The 22625-nt window shown below is 49.2% G+C and overlaps 1 protein-coding gene across 2 annotated transcripts; it reads right to left on the bottom strand.

Annotated features, from left to right (window-relative positions):
* Window positions 1-403: 403 nt before the first annotated feature.
* On the bottom strand, window positions 404-21373 carry LHX2 (LIM homeobox 2). 2 transcript variants are annotated; one of them, XM_075716749.1, is made up of 6 exons: window positions 21294-21373; window positions 20546-20729; window positions 17180-17382; window positions 16107-16489; window positions 8102-8307; window positions 404-691 (listed from the first exon to the last, which is right to left on the bottom strand). In XM_075716749.1, exons 1-6 carry the CDS (start codon window positions 21371-21373, stop codon window positions 404-406), a joined length of 1344 nt encoding a protein of 447 aa, XP_075572864.1. The 2 variants fall into 2 exon arrangements, with proteins under 2 accessions (XP_075572864.1, XP_075572865.1); XM_075716750.1 differs by lacking the exon at window positions 21294-21373 and having other exon boundaries at window positions 8102-8300; window positions 16094-16489; window positions 20546-20665.
* Between the last annotated feature and the right edge of the window lie 1252 nt (window positions 21374-22625).

The raw sequence follows: 22625 nt of genomic DNA, 5'->3' as shown, positions 1-22625 counted from the left end.
AGGACTATTCAAAGTAACAAACTCTTAACATTTTTGCCCTGGTCATAAATATACAGAGAGAAAAAGAGAGAAGTGGACATGGAATCCAAAGAATGTAGATAAAACAGTATATAAGGCACATGGCAGTCTTTGAAAATACAGAAGCTTTAGCCAACTTAAATTAATTGCTGTTTCCCTTGCTCAGTCCACAAAACTGTACAGTTACACAAATGTTGTGTTGCAATAGATCTTCCAAGTTATTCTTCAGTCCATACTCCGTAATACCAGAACACTACATTTCCTTCTGTTTTTTAGGAGAGATCCTAATTGTGGTTAGTCAGTTGCTCAAAGCCTCTATTAAAATACACTTGGAATTTCAACTAAGAATAATTTCTTTTTTAAAGAAATTATTAAGAAAGAGTCATCAGAAAAGATTTGTAAGAGTTGTCTGTGAAGGACTTCGAGATTCGTGAACCTCAAGACTTCCGGGCACTGACGTCAAGACAGATGTCACAGTAGGCATAGTAGGATTAGTCAAGTCCGTTAAGGTAGTGGGAGTGCTGGATGGACTCATGGAGGCATTGGATATTTCTGAGGCAGGACCTGATGGGGTCCCTGCTTGGAGTGTTGAGTCTGAAGTCTTATCCACCCCTGTGTTTTCTTGACGTAAGAGGTTCCGTCTGAATTTGGCTCGAGCATTTTGAAACCAAACCTGAAATAGTTTAATATAACAGGGTAGCATTTAAAGAGCTGCAGTGTTTAAAAAAGCAAAAGCATACTCACAAATTCACCAACGCTTGAATTGTGGAAGATGTTTTTACTGGAAACGTTAGAAAAGTAGCCCCAGTCATGAGAAGTGTCCTCTGCACACCTGTAAAGCATTCGTCTTTCCCTCTCCTGCAATCCTGAATAAACAGTCTGCCTGGGACAGGAGTGGACTAAGGATGGAGGAGGAGAGTCTTTCTCTGCAGGCTACATATAAAGATGCTTAGAAATTTGGCAGCCCGCACGAATCCTTGATTGCCCTCAATCCCAGAAGTATTTGTCTGGATGAGGCAGACATCAAGCATCTGACGAATATAAAATAACGAGTTTCGGCACCCTCGTATCTCAAGTCCATCTCCCATCGTAAGCAGCAAGTGACACAGACCACAGCACCCTGCCTTTCTGCAGGCCCTGAGAGCTCTCCCAGGAACTTTCCCACGTCTCAGCGTCAGCAGTGCTCTCGCTTTTCTAAAAGGACTGGCCCTCTTTCTTACTCTTCTCTTACTCTTCTTTCTCAAATGCTTCAGCTCCCTTCGCCTATGCCAGTCTCCTTTTTCAAATGTTTTCAGTACTGGAATGACGTCAGGAAAAGAGGCTTGAATGGTATTAAAGACCCAGATTGCATTAAAACCTGTCATTTCAGTAGCAATTACATTCACATACAGAAATTTTTCCAAGATTTCTACTTCTTGCATTATTTGATTATTATCTATGAGTGAAGGACAAAAGCTATGACTTCACCTTTCTCAGTTAAATTTTAGTGTTTAGGTCCAAGTTAATAATGCTCTCCACTGTCTGCAGGATTTGTTTAAAGATAAAGTATTTTTCTGACCTATTTGAAAATAGTTTAAAAAAATGATTGTGAAACTTGCATGAAACCTAGGTACAATATATCACTTTGACTACATTTGAAAATGTCATTAAATACCCTGTGTTCAACGTGATGGATGTTGATACCAGGTAATTTTACTGCTACAAACTGGCTGAAATTTCACTGTGCTTATTTATCAGAAGGCCTTCTGTCATTGTTACATTCTTTACAATGGACTCAATGCTGATCCTTCTGTCCTCGCGTTGACCTGCTATAAGGAATAGGACCGAGTCTTTCCAGATGCAATGAGCCTCGTCATCTCTGTATCTGTCGGAGAAAGGAACCGAGCGAGTGAAAGGATCTGCATAGCCATACAGTATCTCCATCAGATTTCTCCTCTGTGGCCTGTACAGGGACACTGGGTGCGTGGAGCTCAGGAAGCCTCTACCTTCTGACCTCTACCTCTGAAACAGCACGGCCCCTGCCATAGGGTCCTCTTTAAGCCAGACCGCTAACAGAGGAGCAATTCGTAAATACGAGCAGTCCTGTAAGGTGTTCTCTTTGCATTCGCAGCTTGCCAGCTGCAGTTAGAACTGATGAACATGTCTCAGCTGTTTTTCCTCTGACTGGTTTTCTTCTCATCTATGGATGGTGCAGACCCAAATTCCCCCTATTGAGCACCCTTACTTTTTCTCTGGAAAGCTTTCTCCCCCAACCAAGGGTCTTTAAGGTGCACACCCTCTCTCTTGCACTCTCTGCAGGGAATGCCACGTGGAAATAATCCTCAGGCACAAATTCTAGCAGTGGCCATAGGAGCTGCATTCATGGGCCATGCATAAATCACATCCCTACAGGTCCTTGTTTCTGAAAGCTTAGTATTTTACAACAGTTTATGTGGGCATTTCCTTTGTTAAAACGCTTAGTTTAAAGGCCATATATCAGTTTCATATACACGAAGAAAAGAAAAATCTCCTAAACTAGCACTGGGAAAAATATACTCATGATTTTATAACATGGTCCATTATAGTGGTAAACCTGTTAAAGGACGGTGATGCGGCCAAAACCAGGCAAAACCAAATGTGATATTTTTGCCTGACACCTTCACAACCAGTGTCCTCTCATGTGACCGTTCATTCAGAGCCACGCAAGACGGGAGGCACGGAAGCGTGTGCGCATGGTTCTGAGTGAGGCGAGGAGCCTCGTGTGCAGGGCATGCCAGTGAAGCAAATCAGTTTGTTCTGGTCATTCAAGCCGCAAAGTCTCAAGCGCCAACTAGTTAGGAATGGTAAAAAACAGCAATTTGAACATTTATGGGATTTTTTTACCTTTCAGTAAGAGATAATTTATATTTGTCCCACAAAGTAATTTGGTTTTGATTTTTTTAATATACCTTCTAGCAACTGTAAAAAGGATAATACATATGAAGGTGGAATGGGAGTTTAGAGACTGCCGCTGTTGATATGTATGTGTACCATGGTTACGTAATAATTAAAAGAAAACCACTAGCCCAGTTGCATATACACATACTTCTGCATAATTTCACACTTACGGTCATTAAAAATACACATATTTATATATGCAGTAGCCCCAAATCTGAGTAACATTTCCATTCCTATTCACAAAACAATTTTCTTGCTTAAAGCATATAAAACTATAGAAGGCACGATAACTATTTTGCTAATTTACATTGTTCCTAAAAGTCCAACTGCTCCTTAACCTTAGTAGGGCGAGAGACTCTACGGAATTGGTTCTGTTTGTGATTTGAAACATGCAGTATGTAAAGAAAAGTGAGCAAGGTTATTGGTGCTTATGTGTTCCCCTTTATCTGCCATTAAATATGAAAACCTGTGCTCAGACGCCCTTACCGATGAACATTAATGCTGCTTTCAGGAGCCACACATGAAAGATGGTTCATTCTCTCTTTAATAGTGGTAATTCATGTTAGACATTTAAAATATTCCACAATCTTGTAAATATTATTCAGAAATAGAGATAGTATGACTACTTTCACTTTCTTCCTCGCTGAGATATTGTCAGGGTTAATCAGCTAATGGTTATAAAGCTCTTTAAAATTGTCCAATAGTGAATATTCGTGTTATTACTGAAAAGGCATCTAAATATTTGTTAGCTGAAATTCTGAAAATACCTTGTCTCACGATAGAAAGGGACAACATAAAATAATTATCACAATAGTGATATTCTGGCATGCACTTAAGATATGAAAGTATTCTGCAAAGCCTTCATGTTGAAGAGCAGTGAAATAACTAAAACTATTGTTTTTGGAGTTGTAGGAATGTAGGCCTGCTTCTCTACGGCCCCGTGTTGTTCCTTATGGCTGTGCAAAGTAGCGTGTAAGAGCTGGCAAGTCAGGGCTGCCCGTGCATGATGGCAGTAGCGCTGTATGCTCACATTGGCAATTCAGGCCCTGCACCTGTAACGGTATTACAGTAAAGAAATAATAAACCAAACATACATAACTGGAAGAATTGTTCCAGAAGGACTTATCTCACATCAATTACACAATTAGGAATCTGGTCTTCAGTACTGGGGAATAAACAAAATCTTTGGGAAGTATTTAGTGTTTTTCTGTCCAACTGTATCATTATAAGGCTGAGCTATTTCAAATCAAAGGGCAAAATATGGACCAGAACTCCCACTGAAAAATAAAAGCAGCTGCAAGGCCCACCATTGATGGTACCGCATTCTGGTTAGGGGGCTGGATGCCTGTAGCTGGACCACTCAGCACCTAGGCAGAACAATATTTACTGTGGTTAAAATATTATACTATCTCTTCAGTGATCTGTGCAGCTCTTTGTCTCCATCGAGTAAAATAGGAATAAAACAACATCTCCATATGACTGGGAAGCACTGAAAATAAATACGCTAAGTATTGTAAAGGATTCAGATACTGCGGTGAATGAGATCATCTAATCACCTTAGACAACTTTGTTTTCTTGTTTGTAACACCTCCGTTGTTGCAGATGTTATATATTAGTTGTATGAATAGCTTGTGCTAGAAATAAATTTTTAAACACAATTTTGCTCATTCACACAGCTACCTGGAGACGTTTAGGTTTACTGAATTCTACTAACTAGTAAGTGGAGAAACAAAAACATGAAGGATGTTGCACCACAGAGCAAGCTACGTTCACTCATCGCACACACATTCTGACTATTCTGTGGTAATTACTAAACACGCAGTTAAAGGGGAACTATGGGATATTTTATGGATGGAGGCTCGGTACAGAGCCTGCAGTATGCTATCCTAAAGCAGCTCTTCACCGAGAGGCAGCGCAGGGTACCCACGCGTGATTGGAAAATTTTCACACTTGTTGAGTACTGGGAACTGAATTAGCAAAGTCCGAATGCGTTCAGTAATCTTCGTAGGGTTTTCATAGCAACTTTACTGGGGAGCGATTCAGGAAAGAACAAGCAGTGTATAAGACACCCACTGAAAAATACCACTTTAAGTTCCTGAACTGCTTTTGCCATGGATAATCATATTCCAGAGTCCTGGGGAGGGAAGAGGTACATACCTATAGGTAGCAAACCATATCTTCTTAGGGCTATCTACTTCCACCTTCCCTTTCTAAACTCGCAAAAAGAAAGATCAATTCCCAAAAGAGAAATATTTATGCCAGTTAGTTAGCTCACAATTAGCTGGTCACTTTAATTATGAATGATCGTTCACAATAATGGGCTTGTGCTCTCCAGCTGCAGTACAAGAAGTATACAAATTAAATTGCAAATATAAAGCTAAATTGGAATGAAAATAAATAAAAATAGGAGTTAAAAATATAAATAGGTTTGCTGTGATTCTAATGTGGCTACTTATGGAAAATAGTCTGCATTACAAAGCCACTTGAAGGAAATGTAATTTATGAAGCAGTATGTTACATTTCCATGCCATTCCGCTTCCGGACATGTGTAGCTGGTGACTGATTGTATATAAAGCAAAGACAGAAGTCAGGTCTTCCGAATCCGGTATCACAGATCATTAAGAATATGGCCAAATTCTCTGCTCACCTACAAACAAAGCACCCTCATTACCTGTTCTGCAGGACTGTCTGGATAGTAAGGGCACTGTAGCTGTTTCCTAAATCACTAGGAACTCTGCTACGTGTGTTTAGGGAGTGTACTGGTTTCAGAACAAGAGAATCAGTTTCTCCTGATTTGCTGCCTTGTATTTCCTGTTAAAATATATTCTACTGATGATATACAAAGAGCCACAATCCTTCATCAACTGAACTGAGATCTGAACATACAGAAAATACAACAGCTTACAAACACGCCTAATAACAACACAGGGAACACGGAAGATTTCTTACTACTGACAAGTGCGCATGCACGTCTGGGAGTCCACGCGCCTTCGGTATGTAAGACAGACTAATACTAATGATGCTTGTTTAGATCAATAGTGTCAGTGAATTACTTCGTGTTCAATAAATGACACAGATAGAATGCCAACCTTTCTGGCTCAAAAGAATTAACAAGTGACACTATCTCAGTAACCAACATCATGAAGAGTTTTCCCCAGCAAAGAGCAACCCTGAAACTCATACAGGCGAACTTCGGTGTTTGAAAGATTGCCTCTCACAGGTTAGAGATAAACCAAGTGGGCACAAGGCTTCTAAAATCAAAAAACAAGTTTGTTTTTTTCATGGCCCAAATTAATTTTCAAACAAAAGTTCAAAAGACTATGGAGTAGAGCGTGCTTGTGACAGACAGGAAAACTCAAGTGGTACTAGACAAAGTATCACTCCGAGTCATTTTCTTGAAGTGCCTCCAACAGCATCATCCTCTGGGCGCAAGCCTCACCACCAACTATCACCTTCCACCACTCTTCAGCTAAAGGGCCCCAGACATATGGGAGTATTTAACTGTGAAAGAATTTAAACACCAATTACCAAAAAGATGAAAAAAGTTTAGTGGAGTTGTAAGGGACTACTGCAAAAAAGAGGAGCCACTAAGCACCTTAAAACTGCAAGGTGCGGCATGTTTAAGGCGGAAACAGAAGCAATGAAGAAACTGAAAAAGGGAGCGAGGTGTGGTGGAGACACAGAGTCCAGTTTTGGAGACAAGGAAATACATTCTGAAAAGGAAGGAAGAAACAGAGACAATAACTTGGAAAAAAGATGGTAGGAAAAACCCACTAGGTGAAGAGAGGAGAGAGAGATGGAAGTCAAAGTTGGTGTGGAGTGAGGAGACAGAACAGAACGATGATCAAGAGAAAGACACCTTCTAGACACTGATCTCATTTCTTAATGCGCTACGTGAAATTTCTCAGATAATTCAGGTGTGAGTGCACTGTAATGGACAGAATAGACATTACTGAAGTGTCTAAACTCTGAGGGTAAAATAAAGGAGAAGCGTCAAAATGAGGATAGACAAATGCAATAAATTATTTCGCCCATGGATAAAGGAGAGCTGCTGTGAGACACAGTACATCAAGTGTTAGGATGTGCACTAGTTATGTCGGAGGAATCTGTTCCACCACCACAAAACAGCCTCATAAAAACAAAAAAAATCCAGCTATGGAGGATGTAGCAAAGAGAAGTAATTACATACGTTTTTTCATTAGTAGTTTTTACTGTGAAGCCTGCAAAACCTTTGTTCCGTCATCTGCTAGGTATTAACACTGTAAGGTCCGGAATCTCTCCAGTAAATTCAGTTTTTCTCAATATTTTTGTCTACTGCCCTCCACTTGCCTATGAATTTGCGAGAGTTGTCCACGATGCTTTCCCAGGAGTCTGTCTCTGAGCCCTACCTGTCTCTATGAAGCTCACAAACGATTTTTCTACAATTAAACCCCATTTTAAAATTTCAGCAATAGATCCTGGCATGCCCAAATTTACCTCTAGGTATAGTTATTTGGATAAGTGCCCATTAAAATTGACTTCTTGAACCAGAACTATAAATTAAAATGGAGCTGAATCAACTAATATTCTCACCTTTGCTTCCCATAATAGTTCAAACGGAGTGTATATCCTTGAAGCAAGAAAAATCCAGGTTTCAGAGAAAAAGTACTTTTAAAATGCAGTCTCCTTTCATTCTAAGTTACTAAACTATGAATAAAAAAAAAAAATCTTTGAAAAAATAAATTTCTGTCTGCTTCAGTTATGAAAGAAAAGATGTCCTTGTCCTGATAAAATAAATTCTGGCTGCTGATTAATTTCTTACAGAGGTAAACATTCACAGTAATTTCTAAATTAAGAGCTCTCATTTACAGTGAACACACTAACTAAAATAATTCACTTTTTTCATACAGCAGATTGGAAGCTAAAACATGCACCAGAATTACCTAACTACAGGAAAACAAGCAGGGCCCCAAACCTTCACAACTGTCATTACAAATTAGAACCCAAGTGTTCTACTTTTGGGAAGCTGGAAAGAAATAACTTTTCTCATACTTTCTAGGATTTAACTGAGCTCTCACAGAAGGTGTGAACAATTGCGAAAAGCTTGAAAATCAGCAAAGTCCATGGCATTTCCAATATAAAACTGATATTTTATTTACTTTTCAAGACAAAGGACTGCTCTTCTTACCTGAAGAACTCTTTTGGTCAGGCCGGTTTTCTGAGCTAGCTGTTTCAAGTCCTTGGCATCAGGATTGTGGTTAATAGCAAAGTATGACTTCATTGTCCGCAACTGGTGGTGTTTGAATGATGTCCTCATGCGCTTTGTTTTTTGATTGCTGGGGTATTGCTGGTCTCTATCCAGGTGGTCACCATCGTTTTCATTGCAACTTAAAGCTTAAGGCAACAAGAGGAAAAGGCGTGTAAATCTATTGCTCTGTGACCAACATTGTTTGCAGTTCATCTGAGCGCAGCAATTAAAATAACATACCATGGCATGTATTGTGCTGGCACAAATCCTACTTGCCTTCCCCTCCATTTCTGCATCTTCTATTTTTCCCCTTACAATAACCAGGCTGCAAGGACCCTCACCTGCCTCTTTATGGCTTTTAAAATGTCAGGTCTGTTTCCTTTTTTCTTCCCTCCATCTCCACACAGCCTTTCCTCCACCTTCTGCTTGTAGGACAGTAGCTGTCCTCAACTCTGTAAAGTGTTTTAATGTACTTTGTATCACTATAAATTGCATTGTAACGTACAAAGAAAGCCGTACAATGCAGCCCACTTAAATCTCGATGGAACAGACCAGTTAAAATTATAATTATTTCCTCCATCAAACTAAACCCTGTAGAGTACAAGAGAGACCATTAAATGAAACACTATAAAAGAAATAAAGTTTGTGGGTACCAGACAGCAAATTAGGACTATAATTTGACTAGCGAAAGAAATAAAGCTGTTAATACAATGTATCGCTGGCATGCCGAATGAAAAATAGCTTTTTAATTATTTATATGTTTATATTTCCCTTTTTAAAAAAGTATTTGTAAATACTAGTTTGAATGATCAATTCTGTTATATCCTTTTGAAATCACTGAATGACACTAATTGATACATTTGCATAAGTCAGCCGTAAAGCCTGTAAAGGAGGTCTATGAGCAAGGAACATTATAATAATTATCGAGTAGCATTAAATGTTGAATGCCAAGCAAAATAATCTCATATACCAAAAGTAGTTTTTCAATTATTTGTGCATACAGTAAACCATAGAATAAGTCTTAAAATAACATCAAGGACCGAGCTTAAATCCACTGAAAAAATCAGGGATATAACTGAAAATCAGCTCTGACAAACTGTCATTAATTTACTTTTTCTGTTCCAATATCTACAACTCCCTTTTAATTTCCTGTAAGTTTTATGTTAAAAGGAATGAAAAATCACAACTACCTCTGCTCTATGTTGCATGCAAAAAATGAGGGAAACCCTCTGTATTTTAAAATGTGAATTATTGGTGAATTTCTTAAACACATAAACAGATTTGTTTTCAGTTGTCATTATCGCCGGCTCATTACAACTGAGTACATCTCATAGACATGTCCTTACAGTCTTACTTTAAATTCGTGCTATCCATCAGAGGTTTTCAGCCCTACTGAAAACATACAAATTCTGAAAGGCATGCATTAAAACCAGTTTTTAAAAATATACATAAAGTGCACATACTCATAAGTAAAAACGCATACAGATTCTGTAAACGGCAGTTTTGCAGCACGTACGCTAGCTGCTTTGCAAACTTTAGCTTTTCAAAAACTTCTACAAAGATGTGGCACAATATAGAGCGAGGCCTGCAAAAATTCAGCTTTCAGACCAAAAGCATATTTGTTTAACAGATACGTAGAAAGTGTCCGAAGCCTCAAACTTTTCTCTGTGTTTCTGTACTCCTGTAATTTAAAAAACAGCTTAAAGAAATTGTACTTTATATATCAATGGGTATGCATGTGTGCGTGCATGTGCGTACATTTGTATAAATCCTTTCCAGACCTAAGTACCTGGTGCCAAATTCTAGCAACAAGAAGCATTTCTGCTTGTTTTCCTGTGGAAAGACTGGAAGCACCTGAATTTAAAAGGTATAAGACACATAAAAGGAGACAGTAAAAATGCAGTATTAACGGAGCTGGATGGAATGTAGCAGAACCTTTTTTCTGGTTTAAGAACTGAGATCTAGTTGCCAAACTGGGGTCATCCCATGTGCTCCAGTCTCCTTCGTAGCTACAGTTCCTGCTGTAAAGAATACTGGGATGAATAACTGAAACTATATTGCTCATAGCAAATTCTATTATGGGAACATAAAACCAAGCAGTACCTGGTTTTAAAATGTACTCACAGAATTTTAGATATTAGTCATGGAAAAGACCTCTGTGTTACCTTAAACGCTTTCAAACCCTCCCAGAAATAATAAGGCAGAGACTTAGGAGGAAACGCATCGAAATATCTGTCTGAAGGACTGAGGTCTGCTCACGTTAACGTGCAGCAAAACAAACCCGAGGGCTGCAAGTAGTTGGATTTTAACCCGTTCTGTAGAGGATGAGATACATTCAGGATCCAAGGAAATAAAAGTGATTCTAAACCCTCCCAGAATGGAATGAGGGTATCAGCTTTTCATCAAGCCCTGCAGGACAACGAACAATTTACTCTTTGAATTTCTGCTAATTTTACCTCTTCATCTACTAAATAAAAATTATATTAAAATGACAGTAAACAGGTACCATGTGAGACTGGCTAACTATCGTCCTTTTCTATGAAGAAAGTTACAGAACAGATTTTGAAAGCGCACGAGGGTGTCTGCTGTTCGTTGTCTTGCGCACGCGGCGTGGGTACCCCCGGGCATCACTCGATACGACACAAATATTCCCAGTTAGTGCCAATTCCCCTCTCCTGTCTCGTCGCGGTGCTTGGCACCATCCTCAAAAGTCTATTGTATTGGGTCTAATACGATAGGCATCCCTCACAGAATCTGAAGTATCTATGGGCGTTGCAGGCACTGAGATTCGGAACGGGCCAAGGGTGTAAGCGTGTGGAGATTTTAAGAGCTGAGGAGTTTTTGCAAAAGGCGCCACGGCGTAAGACTAACACTGTACACGCTCCTCACGCAACCCTCTGGTTTTCAGGCACTTCCTTCCTGTTCCTTCGTGGCGTCCCCGTGTATCTCCCCAAGGGATTGTCGGACTATCCGTACGTAAGATTTCCATTCAACTGCGGTATCTAGGGCTCCTGCCAGGAGTTCAGAAATACAATTGGTAAAATTCCAGTCGAATAGAGGAGTCTTAAATTCACTGACGTTTCATTCCTGGTTTGCGATAAAAGAAATTCTGAAGTGGCGCCAAGTCTCCTTTTTGACCCCGGAACATTCCTAAGGGCCTCGCGCCTCTGCCCCGTCCCCCGATGCAGGCCATTGCCCCCCCGTCCCTCGGCTGGTCTCCCCAGCTCCCACAGCCGCCTCCATTAGTGCCACGACACAACCGCCCGCCTGGCCACAAGATGGTGATGTCCACGGGGAGCATCGCCAGCAACGAGGATTAAAACGTTATGTATTGATAGGGGTGACCAAAACACCCGCTGCAGAGTAACGCCTAAGGCTGCCTCTAGAAACGGCGAGGCGAGCGTAGAGCAGGACGTGCTGTTGTCGCCGTGACAAACGCCATCTGAAGCGGAAAGCCTGGGCGCGCTGTTTCACGCTCAGATCGCCAGATCCCCCCACGTGCGGGGATGCAGGGCAAAGCGCGTGCTTAAGTAGTTGGTGGGTCGCTAAGTATACAGCACATGAGGAAGATGGGAAAGAGGAATTTCCTTTGGGGGAATTTTTGTTCTTAGTAGCTTGTGTTTGACATGTTAAATTACCCAGAAAGAAAGCAAACTAATCCCGATTCTGAAAGAATGATGAAACAAGAGACACATTTGGTGCACGCACCAGCTCTCCATATTCAGTGGCTCAGGAGCGTACACCCCTTTCCGTCTGTAATGAGTCGAGGGGGTGCTTTAACCTTCTGCTGCCTGGAGAGGGAACTTGTGATTAACTAGACCAGGCAGGGGTGCAGCCTCCTCTGCTGTTTGGCAGGAGCGGGTGAAGGCACCCACATCCTTGAGGGGGACACAAGTGGGACGGAGCCCTCCGGTCGGGGCTTGGGGCAGCAGCAGGGGTAGCGGCCGTCTCCCTGCTGAAAGGAGAAGAGGCTTGGAGAGGGCGGACGCCTGAACTCCTTCCCACAACTGGGATTAAAAGGGGTGAAGCTGTGGCACTGGGAGCCGGCGAAGGGCCCGGCGCTGCTCCTGAGGCTCCTGGCAGCCCTGGAAGGAGGGCACCGCCGCCAAGCCTTCGCAACGGGCACCCAAAGCACTGCCTCAGCCTTGGGATTTCGGGAGGTGTTTCCAGGCCGGGGGAGATAAGCCTGTCCCGAGGAGCGCCCGTCTTCCCGGCCGAGCACCGCAAGGCCAGGGCGGGGGGGCTGGGTTACAAACCCTCTTTCCTCCGGGCCCCCTGGGACAAAGGGGCTGCGCGCCCCGGGCTGCCGGAGGGACGGGACGGGACGGGACGGGACCGGACGGGACGGGACGGGACGGGACGGCCCCGCCGCCTCCGAGGGGCGAGAGCGGCCCGGGCCGGGCCGGGGAACAAAGCGGCCGGCGAGGGGCTGCCGCCGGGCAGCGGGCGGGGCGGGAGGGGCCGCCCGCCGAGGGGCTTTCCCCTCAATTAAGCCAAGTGAATGGCGCTGAATGGCCGCTGCGAGTGCGCGGTCATTCCCTGAGCGCCGCGATTAACCCGGGCAGCCCCGGCCGGGCCGGGGGAAGGGGCTGGCGGCGGGGCCGGAGCGGGCCCCGCTCCCCTCCCCTCCCCTCCCCGGGGGACCCCGGCCCTTCGGGCAGCGAGCGGGGTCCCCCCCCCGGGAGGGACCGGCTGGGCCGCGCGGGGAGCCCAAAGGTGACCGGGGAGGGGGAGGAGGGGGCGGCGGAGCGGGGGCACACAGCTCCGGTTCTGCTCGGCAGCCGCCGCAAGCCCGCCGTCTTTAACTCCCGTCTGCTGGCTCTGCAGCTGTGCCCCCAGGACAGCTCCCCCTCAGCTTTTGCTCCCAGGGGAAGTGAGGAGAGAAAGAAGGGGAAAAAAAAAAAAAAAATCGCTCTGCCAAACTTTCCAGCTTTTCCCCATTTCTGCCGGTGGGGGAGCGGAACCAACAAACTTTTGGCAGAGCCCGCTCGGAGGGGCAGCTCCCCCTCGGCTTTGCCGAGCCGTGCCGGGGGGGCAGGGGGGCACGGAGCGGCCCCGGTGCCCACCGCCCGGGCCCGTGTCCCGCCCAGGTGCCCAGCACCTTCTCGCCCAAGCGCTCCGCGCCCTCCCGCTAGCGCCGCAGGGATCTCTCGGAACCCCCGCTCCTGGCACAGGCCCGGGGCTTTGCCGGGCCGCGGTCGCTCCGAGCGCCTTCCTCGGGGCGGCCCGGGGAGGGTGGGAGCGGGCTGGGGGCTCTGCCGGCTCATTCACAAAGGCAGTATTCAGAATTCTTTACAGGTGCTTCTGTGTTCAGCAAGCTTGCAGCCATTGATTTACTGACCTAAAAAACCCCATCAAACTCCATTCCAACAAGTGAAAGAAGAAATTATGATCACAGGAACACACTTTAAAAAAAAAAAAAAAGAAAAAAAGAAAGAAAGAAAAAGAAATCTTTTTGAAGTTTCAGCATCCTTCCAAGCTATTTTCCACTTGTCAGGCTCTATCCACATCTAAAACCCATCATCCCCGTGCAAACGCAGTCCCGTTTAAGTAGGAGAAAAAAAAAAAAGGTCAGTCCAATTCGTGTTGCAGATGAATATTTGCTGCAATTTGCGAAATAATTCCGGTCTCCACTCTGCCTAAGTTTACGGGTCCCCCTTTTCCCACCACCTCTGGGTGTAGCTTTATTTACACAAAGTATTCTACACAAATTACCAGCAACAGATCCCCTCGGAGGACAATATTGTGCGTTTCTGAGAAGGAAATGACAAGTTCCATTAAAAATAAAAAGAGAAACTATCACACCTTTAAACGGTCTCCCTTTGAAGGGCGCAAAATGGAAGGCTTTGCAGTAATTTACTCGTTTGTGAAATTTTACATCAACGGGCAACCTGGTCTGATTCCCAAGATCAATGGCACTTATGCTGGTATAAATTAGTCGATTACTGGTTTAGTAAATAGTTAAGTAGATAAATAGTTTAAGCAAAGAGGCCAAAGGTTCCTCAAGGAAGATCTCTTAAGCTCCAGTTGCAGGCTCTACACAAAAGTTAAAAGACCAAAAAAAAAAAAAAATCGGAGGGCAATTATTTTGAAAACGAATTTTAAAAAAATACAGATAAAGCCAGTTTATTTAGGAAGTGAGGGAGCAGTAAGACTTTCCCAGGCTGTGCTCCCATCCAGGACAGATGCCGCTGGTTCGGTTTACGGGTCCTTTGAATCCGAACATCTGCCCTGCACAGGGAGACAGCGGAAGGACAATTACAATCTAACCCCTCCGGAAAGGAGACGCTTCTAAACGGCAAGCCGCGTGTTTATGGATGTTTGAAAGCTCAGCTGGAACTCGCGAGAACACCGCATACACCTTTCATCAACCTTCACCGCTGGGACTACTACTGATTTTTGCGCTATTTCCCAATTATTCAGCAATTAGTTAAACCAATAATAGCTGGCGATTCTGTTCCCGAGGTGCGTTTGCCAGTCAGCGGTGCGCCTTGCCTTCCCTGCCATTTTCAGCGCGAACCGCTCAGCCTCCGCGCTAGCCTTGCTCCGGCTTTGGGCGCAAACCCCCCGCAGCCCCCCCTCCCGCAGGGGTCTCCTCCCCCGCACCCGAAGCCCCCGGTGCTGGACGATCGCCAGCACAGCCCGAGCCCCCCCCGCCCCCGGTCCCGAGCAAAGCGCGGCGCAGCCCGGGGCTGCGGGTCCGGTGCGGCTCGGAGCGAACCGCAGCAAAGTTGGCCTTTACCTACCCCTCTCCGGGGGGGGGAAACAACCCCCAAAAAAAGAGTTAAAGGCAAATCTACGCCCTATGGGACACGTCTGAACTTCGTAGATTAAAAACCAACCCCAAAGCCGTGCTGCAGAGAGCGGGCAGCGCTCAGCAGAAGGGAGAGAAGCGAGTTTTGTCTGCGGGGTCTGACGGGCCGGCTGGGCGCACAGCTCAGGGCAAACCCCACCTCCGCCTCCAATCCTTCTAATAAAAGCAAGATCTAAGAATTTTCTTTTGTCCAAACACTTCCCCCCCACCCCCCCGTTTGTACAAGGAGCAGCGCTGGAGGAGCAGGGCAGCTCCATGGACGCCGGAGAGCGAGGGGAAGGGGGGAGTAGCATGGGCGGGGGGCACAGACCGCCCGAATTCCTTCGCCTGCAAAATTACAGCGCGGTGGTGGTGGGGGGGGGTCAAACGAGGCAAGACAGCGGAAAGTTTGCAGCTCGATGCGGAGCCCGGGCCGCGGGTCCTGCGGGGGCTGCAGGCTGGCGGCTGCTGCAGGCTGGCGGCTGCTGCCGGGGCCGCTCGCTCGCTTCTGGCCGCGGATCTGGGGGGGCGGCGAGGGCTGGGCAAGGGGGTGCTGCGGGGTCCCCGACTCTCCCGAGTCCCAGCTGACCAACGACACTCCAGCCCAGCTCCTGCCCGCAGCAGCAGCCCCGAGGCTGCCCGCAGGCACCTGCTGCCCGCAGCCCCGGCTCTGCGACCCCCGCCCGCGCCCGGCGGGCACCCGCACCCCCGGCAGCTCCTCGGGAACGGCCGCCGCCCGCCTTCCCCTCCCTCCTTCCCTGCAAAACTCTGCGGTGCCAGAGCTCAGGACGAGGGCAGAACAATTCGCCCATCAGCGGCCTTTGGGAGCGTAGCTACTAAAGCGAATTCGCAGCTCGCCGAAGTGCTAACTTCCAATCTCTGGTTTCCAGATTTGATTTCAGGCTACGGCTCCCCCTGCTCCCCCTCCTTAACCAGATGACCTTGCTTCAAAACATTTTATTTCCAGCTGAAGTGAAAAATGCTAACATATTAGCTTCTGTAATTGCAGTTTGACAGCACTTGATCTCAATAATTATGCTGCAGCTAAACTATTATTAACGGTTTAAGCTAAAATAAACGGAAATCCCCCTCTGGAAGCAAACAGAAACACACCGCTGGAATTGCTCCGGGGGGAAGACGGGGGTCTCTTACCTGCGTTGTAGGCTGCCAGGTCTGCCCCAGGCCCCGGGCTCTTCCTTTTCCTGGGTCTCCCCTTCTGCACAGTCCCCACGCCGTTGTAATAAGGCAGTCCCAAAGTATTGGCAGAGCCCGCTCCCAATGCCGGGCCCTTCCCAGCGGCTACATCCGAGTGATTGAAATGCACCTGGTACTCCCCCTGGATGAGAGTCTCGAAATGGAGGCGGCAGTACACCAGATTGTCCTTCATGCCAAAGTGGTCGCCGGTGGTCAGCATCTTGTTGCAAGTGGTGCAAGTGAAGCAGTTTAAGTGATATACCAAATCCCTGGCCCTCATGACCATCTCGGAGGCAGAAATCCCCAGGTGACACCTCGCGCATCTCTGCACCGAAAACCTCCTGCAAAACAGAACGGCCGGAGGAGACGGTGAGAGGCGCGGCCCCCCCCCCCCCCCCCCCCGCCTTTCGTCGGGCCCGCCCGGAGGGCGGCAGAGGGAGAGGGCTGCGGGGCCGGGCCGCCCGCACAAAGCCGGGCCGTTCGCGGAGCGGCTTCGCTCCCCGGGCCGGGGGCGGGGGGGTGCGCGCTCCCGCTTCCCACCCCGCCAGCTCCCACCGGGAAAACGCGCTGGCCCCCGTCCCGCAAACCTCCCCGCCGCCCCGGAGGTGGCCCCGGGCCCCCCGCACGGCTCGGGCCCGCCGGGCAGGAGCAGCCCCGCTGCTGCCAGCGAGCCCGGGCTCAGCCCCGGCCCTGCACCCCTCGGGGGCCGCGGGGGGGAGGCAGAGCCCTTCCCCGGGGCGAGGGTGCCGCTCCGGGCCCTCCCGGCGCCTGCGGGGCAGACCCGCGCAGCTCCCCCGGCCGCTTCGGTTCCCCTCGCAGCCCAAGAAGCCTGGGGAGGGGGCGCCCGTTTGGAGCCCCCAGGACCCGCAAGCCCCCCCCCGGGAACGCGGGGCCCGTCCCCACCAAGAGCCTCCCTGTGCGGCGGGAGGTTTTAGGAGCCCGCGGGCGAGCGTGCGCCCAGGGATCCCCTCCGGGCGGGGGGTGCTCAGCGTGGGGGTCCCCGCAGGCCGGCGGCGGGGCGCAGGCTGTACCTGTAGTAATCCTCCTTGCAGTAAATGCTGCCGTCCTTGCTGAAGCAGGTGAGCTCGGACTCCAGGTTGAGTTTACACTCGCAGCACTTCAGGCAGCGCATGTGCCACTGCTTATCCACAGCCAGGAGGTAATAGCGGTCGGAGATCTTCCCCCCGCAGCCGGCGCACAGGGCGGCCCGGTCACTGCTGATGGAAGGCATGGTCTGCTGGGGGAAGACAATCACAGCCCGTTAGCCGGAGGAGAAACTTGTGCGCTGCTGGGCTCCCCTCCCCCTGCCCCTGCCCGGCCGGGGCCGGCCTCCTCCGCTCCCGCGCAGGGGCTGGGAGAGGGGAGCAGGAGTGGGGAGCAGGGGGAGGAGAGGGGAGCAGGAGTGGGAAGCAGGAGTGGGGAGCAGGGGGAGGAGTGGGGAGCAGGAGTGGGGAGCAGGAGCGGGGAGCAGGGGGAGGAGAGGGGAGCAGGAGAGGGGAGCAGGAGTGGGGAGCAGGGGGAGGAGAGGGGAGCAGGAGAGGGGAGCAGGAGAGGGGAGCAGGAGAGGGGAGCAGGGGGAGGAGTGGGGAGCAGGGGGAGGAGTGGGGAGCAGGAGCGGGGAGCAGGGGGAGGAGTGGGGAGCAGGAGTGGGGAGCAGGGGGAGGAGTGGGGAGCAGGAGCGGGGAGCAGGGGGAGGAGTGGGGAGCAGGAGTGGGGAGCAGGGGGAGGAGTGGGGAGCAGGAGTGGGGAGCAGGGGGAGGAGAGGGGAGCAGGAGAGGGGAGCAGGGGGAGGAGTGGGGAGCAGGGGAGGGGGCTCCGAGCCCGGCCGCCCCGACCTGCGCCCGGGACGCGGGTCCCCAGGGTCCCGCAGCATCCCACCTTCCCGGGAGGAAGGCGAGACAAGAAGAAAAACACCCTGGGTTTTAGGGAAGGCATCCGGATGAGACCCAGGATTTTTTTTTTTCTTCTTTTTTTTTTTTAATTTTCCAGTCCCAGAACAAGAAAAGATGCTGTTCAACAAACAGGCGCAATAACCACAGAGCAGGGCAAATCGCAGATAGTTAATTAAAAAAAAAAAAAATTATTCTGGATATACTAAGAGTGTCTGCATAGTTAATGCTGTGTGAGAGCATGTATGTGGAGCGTGTCCGCGTGTGTATTTTCCTAGCTATAAAATTCCGAGTGAATTACGATCCAGCCCCCCAGCAGCCGCAGCGCTACGGGCACGGCTCCCTCCGCAAGCTGCTTCCCAACACCACGCGTCCAAATCTGCTGCGACCCGCAGCACCGAGGGATCGGGAAGCAAAACTGCGGAGGAGACCAGCGGTACCGATCGGAGGTGCGGGATGTTTTATCAGGAAAACGAAATAGCGGGAAACGCGTGGGAAAGAAAGTGGGGAAAAAACAACACAGCCCTTCAGATTATGCTGGGATAAACTTGGAAGCAATAAAACTAAATGTAACCCCTATATAATTTAATAGTTTAGTGTCAAATCGCAATCCAATCGAAGCCCTGCAAAAAAACAAATACATACATGTTCCGTCAACTTCTACCGAGAAAGAAAGAGAGGAAAATCTGGGAAAGCGTGGAAGCACGCTCATTTATTTCAGCCGGCACCTTAAAACAGCGTCCAGAGGAGGAGGCTCAGAGTGTTTATGGCAGCCCTCGCAAGGCTGCTCTCCGCTTCGTTCCAAACTTACTATCACCCACTTTGCACAAAAGCACGCTGCAGAGCTCTTCCTGGGCAGGAGAACCCGAAACATTTTTTTACAGCTGCGACAAGCAGGCAGCTTGGGTTGTTTGCATTGGGGGGGGGGTGGGGGGGGGTGTTTGTTTACTTTTTTCTCCTCCAGAGCCTGAAGTCCCTGCGCAAAGCAAAAAGAAAAGACAGCTAACAGGGAAGGCTCGGAAGCGAATGAAGGTATTTTTTCAGCATATGCCGGACTGATTGCTTCCATCCCGCAGCGGCACTGCCAGCACCGCACAGGCACGGTCGGCACCGCACCGCTGTGAGCCGCACAGCTGTACCGGGGCTGGCTGCCTTCAGGCGCTCACCGGGCTCGGGCTCGGGACCGCTTTGTAACCAAAGCAGTTTCTTGTAAACCCCCTTCAAATGAAATACGGGTTTTCTGCCTTGCTTTTCCGGTAACAGAAATATCCTGAGATCCAGAAATGGTATTTAAGGATCCAGTATTCTGTTCCACTATTTATTATATACACACGTGTACGCATATACATTATATATAGATATATAAAGGTATCACGCCACAATATTTATTCCAGGGAAGATCATTCGATATTGTTTAAATGTTCGGAGAACTATTAACTTTTCCAAAGCAAACCAAACCCGTTTAGATTAGAAATCACGTTCCACCCTCACAGTATACCGGCTGTTTTTCAGCCAGTATTTCAGGATTAAATACTCTCACTGTCACCTTTAAGTAAATTTCTACATAGCATTAAGAGAAATTACACATACTGATGAAGTTTTAAGAACCGAGAACAGATAATCTTTCTTGCATATGCCCGTATCAGCTTACAAGACAGCATTTAACCAAAGTACGGGATCATTTCACTTCAGAATTATCATTTCTTAACAAAAAAAAAGTAGTATACATAAAACGTTGACTCAGTTACCACACTTCAAAAATCTATTCCGCTTTGCTAGCTTAACTCCGGTTAAACGGATGCATCTTTTTATTACCTAAATGTATTAATATACAAGTACCACGCATCAGCAGACACAAGATCAAAAGTGGTAAAGTTATAAAAATTTGCATCCGTCCGGCTCCCTGAAACGTGTCTTCTAGCTCTGTTTGCCACGTTCGCAAACCCAGTGCTCATATACATTACGATTATTTTTTAAAAAATCATCATTTAAAGGCGCTCGAGTTCGGGGTTTTTTTGTTTATAAATGCTATAAGGACTACCTCAGTGCAGACACCCTACCTGAAAAAAACCCACCGAATCGGATTCTCTGGTGTTCGTGTTTCCATTCTGCAGACGAAAAATTCGCCGTGCCAAAATGTTATCTGTATAAAAGCCTACTTTGCCTCTTCCTAAAAACTTTGGAAGGCCGGACAGGCTGGGGGAAGGGAAGGAGTTCCTGGACGCTACCAAAAGGCTGGTCTATCTTTCTGTTTTCTCGCAAGAGCAGTACCGTTCGTTTCACCCAAGCGTTACTATTACTATGCATATTATTAATAATTAACAGTTTCATGCCTTTCCCCACGGTGTTATTTAATCTTTTGGGGTGCCTTTATGCTTAATTTTCTTCCGATTTAGCATTTTGCAAACGTTTTCCCCCCGATCTGTTATTTTAAGGGCAAAGCTGTATCTTTGAGGGGTTTATTACGTTTAGGGGGCTGAATGACTCCCCCATTCCTTCGCCTCCTACCGTTTCGGTCTCTCCCCTGTCTATAGCCGAGCTGATGGCCGGTGCTTCGCTTTTGGTTCTCCGATCCATCTCGTCGATGACCCCGTGCATCTCCGAGCCGGACAGACTGTGGAAAAGCATCGCTGAGGAAGCGGAGGAGGAGGCCCCGAGTTGCTGCTGCTGCTGCTGACAGTTGTCGGGGTCCCTGCAGGAGCCCAGAACTTGCATTAACCGGAGCCCTCCCCCATGCATCTAGCACGGCCGCCCCGTCTCTCCTTGGGCTCCGGGCTTTTCACCCCGGCAAAGATCTCCGGAGCGCAGCGCAGACACGGATCCGAGCTTTCGAGGGGACGGGGTGCAGAGAAGGCGGGCGAAGGGGACGAGGGAGAGGGGAGAAGTGGCGGTGTGAGCTTCGGGGCTTGGGTCTAGTCTGTTGCGCGGCCCCCGGCGCGTCCCGCTAGCAGGCTTCTTCAGCGCAGGGCTCATTGCCCCAGGTGCAGTCCCAGGCTTTATGCTCTGGCCCAGCCGGCAGAAGGCTGGGCAGGTTTACGGTTGGGAAGGATTAATAAATAATAGAAATATAAAAAATTAAACCATCTTCGGTGAGAAATAAATATAAAAAAAAAAGCAAAAAGAGTAGCACCGAGCCCCCTACATCGTACTGTGCGGAATTTGGAGGAGGAGAGCGAGGGAGAGGGAGGCTGCAGCAGGCGGAGCGCAGGCTGGTGCTGCAGGGAGGATGGGGCGGGTGCCCACCCTGCGCACTCACAGTCCAGAGGGCTGGCGGCGGCGGCTCAGGGGCAAAGTTTGCTCCTTCCCCCGCTCCTCCCCCAGCCCGCTGGCGCTCATTGGGAAAAGAAAAAGCCAAGGGGAAGGAGGAGAAGAGTTGGACGGGCACCAGATGGGACGGGCACTCGGCGCCCCCCTCTCTCCTCAGAGCGGCGCGGCGGGGCCCGGGGCGGCTGCTGGCGGGGCGGCCGCGCCGCGGGGGGGAGCGCGGCGGCGGAGCCGGAGCCGGAGCCGGAGCCGCCGTGCCTGCGAGCGGCGCGTCTGCAGCCCGGGCGCCGCGCGAGGCTCCGCGCCTTTTCTACGGCCCCTCTGACATCATGTCCTGCCCCGCCGCCATTGGCTGCCGCCGCGCCCGGGCCCGCCGGCATGTGCTCGGGGCTGGGAGGCGCGCGGGGGCGCGGGGCCGCGGCCCGCCCTGCCCGCTCGGCCCCGCTCGGCCCCGCTCGGCCCCGCTCGGCCCCGCTCGGCCCCGCTCGGCCCCGCTCGGCCCGCAGCCCGGCCCGGGCCCGTTCCCCGCCGCAGCTGGGGCGCGCCGCGGCCTCGGCAGTGCCTGAGGCGGCCCGAAGGCCGGCACCGGCACCGGCACCCGCGGGGCGCTGCTCGCCCGCCGCCGGGGCCGGGCAGCGAGGGGGCTCTCGCCGTGGAGCAGCGAGGAGGCATCGCGGGAAAGGCCCCCGGCGAGGGGCAGGGAGCGAGTCACAAGCGCCTTTGCGCGCCGAGCTGGGGACGGCCCGAGGCGTGCGGCTGGCGGCTGCGCCCCGCGACGCTCGTCCTGGAAGGCTTTCCCCGTCAGGGTACGGGCGCGGGGGTCGTGCAGCCCGCCGCTCAGCCGGGCCTCGCCTCCTGTTGCCAGGTAGCCCGTAAGAAAACCAGGCCAGGAAGGTCTCCGAACTGGAGGAGAAGCTTCAGGAAGTCTCCAGAAAGGACAGAGAGTGCACAGGGAAACTGTGCGTGATGCCTAAGTATTTATCCAGAGGGTGGGTAGCAGGGAAGGACGAATTAGTACTAAACACGTCAAATATCGCACTTCTGATTGTATTGGAAAAGGTAGCGCGACGGCAAGTACATCTGAATGCACAGCTGAGATCATGAGACTCGCTGCCTAATCCGTGACCGCAAATCATGACATCACACGGCGCGTTACTGCTCGGCGGTGTTTTCTGACGTCATTTGCCTCTTACAGGTTCAGTACGGTGAAGGCTAGCTTTGCTAAGATTGGAATTGCTCCGTTTGTAGTCAAGCCTTGCTGGTTTTGTGTGTTCCCTTCGCACAATAATCTAGGCTTTTTATCATCTTTCTGTTGGGATTGCTC

Source organism: Pelecanus crispus, chromosome 9 (assembly GCF_030463565.1).
Source record: "Pelecanus crispus isolate bPelCri1 chromosome 9, bPelCri1.pri, whole genome shotgun sequence".
NCBI classification, from domain to species: domain Eukaryota; kingdom Metazoa; phylum Chordata; class Aves; order Pelecaniformes; family Pelecanidae; genus Pelecanus; species Pelecanus crispus.
This window is presented reverse-complemented; position numbering and strand designations above follow the sequence as displayed.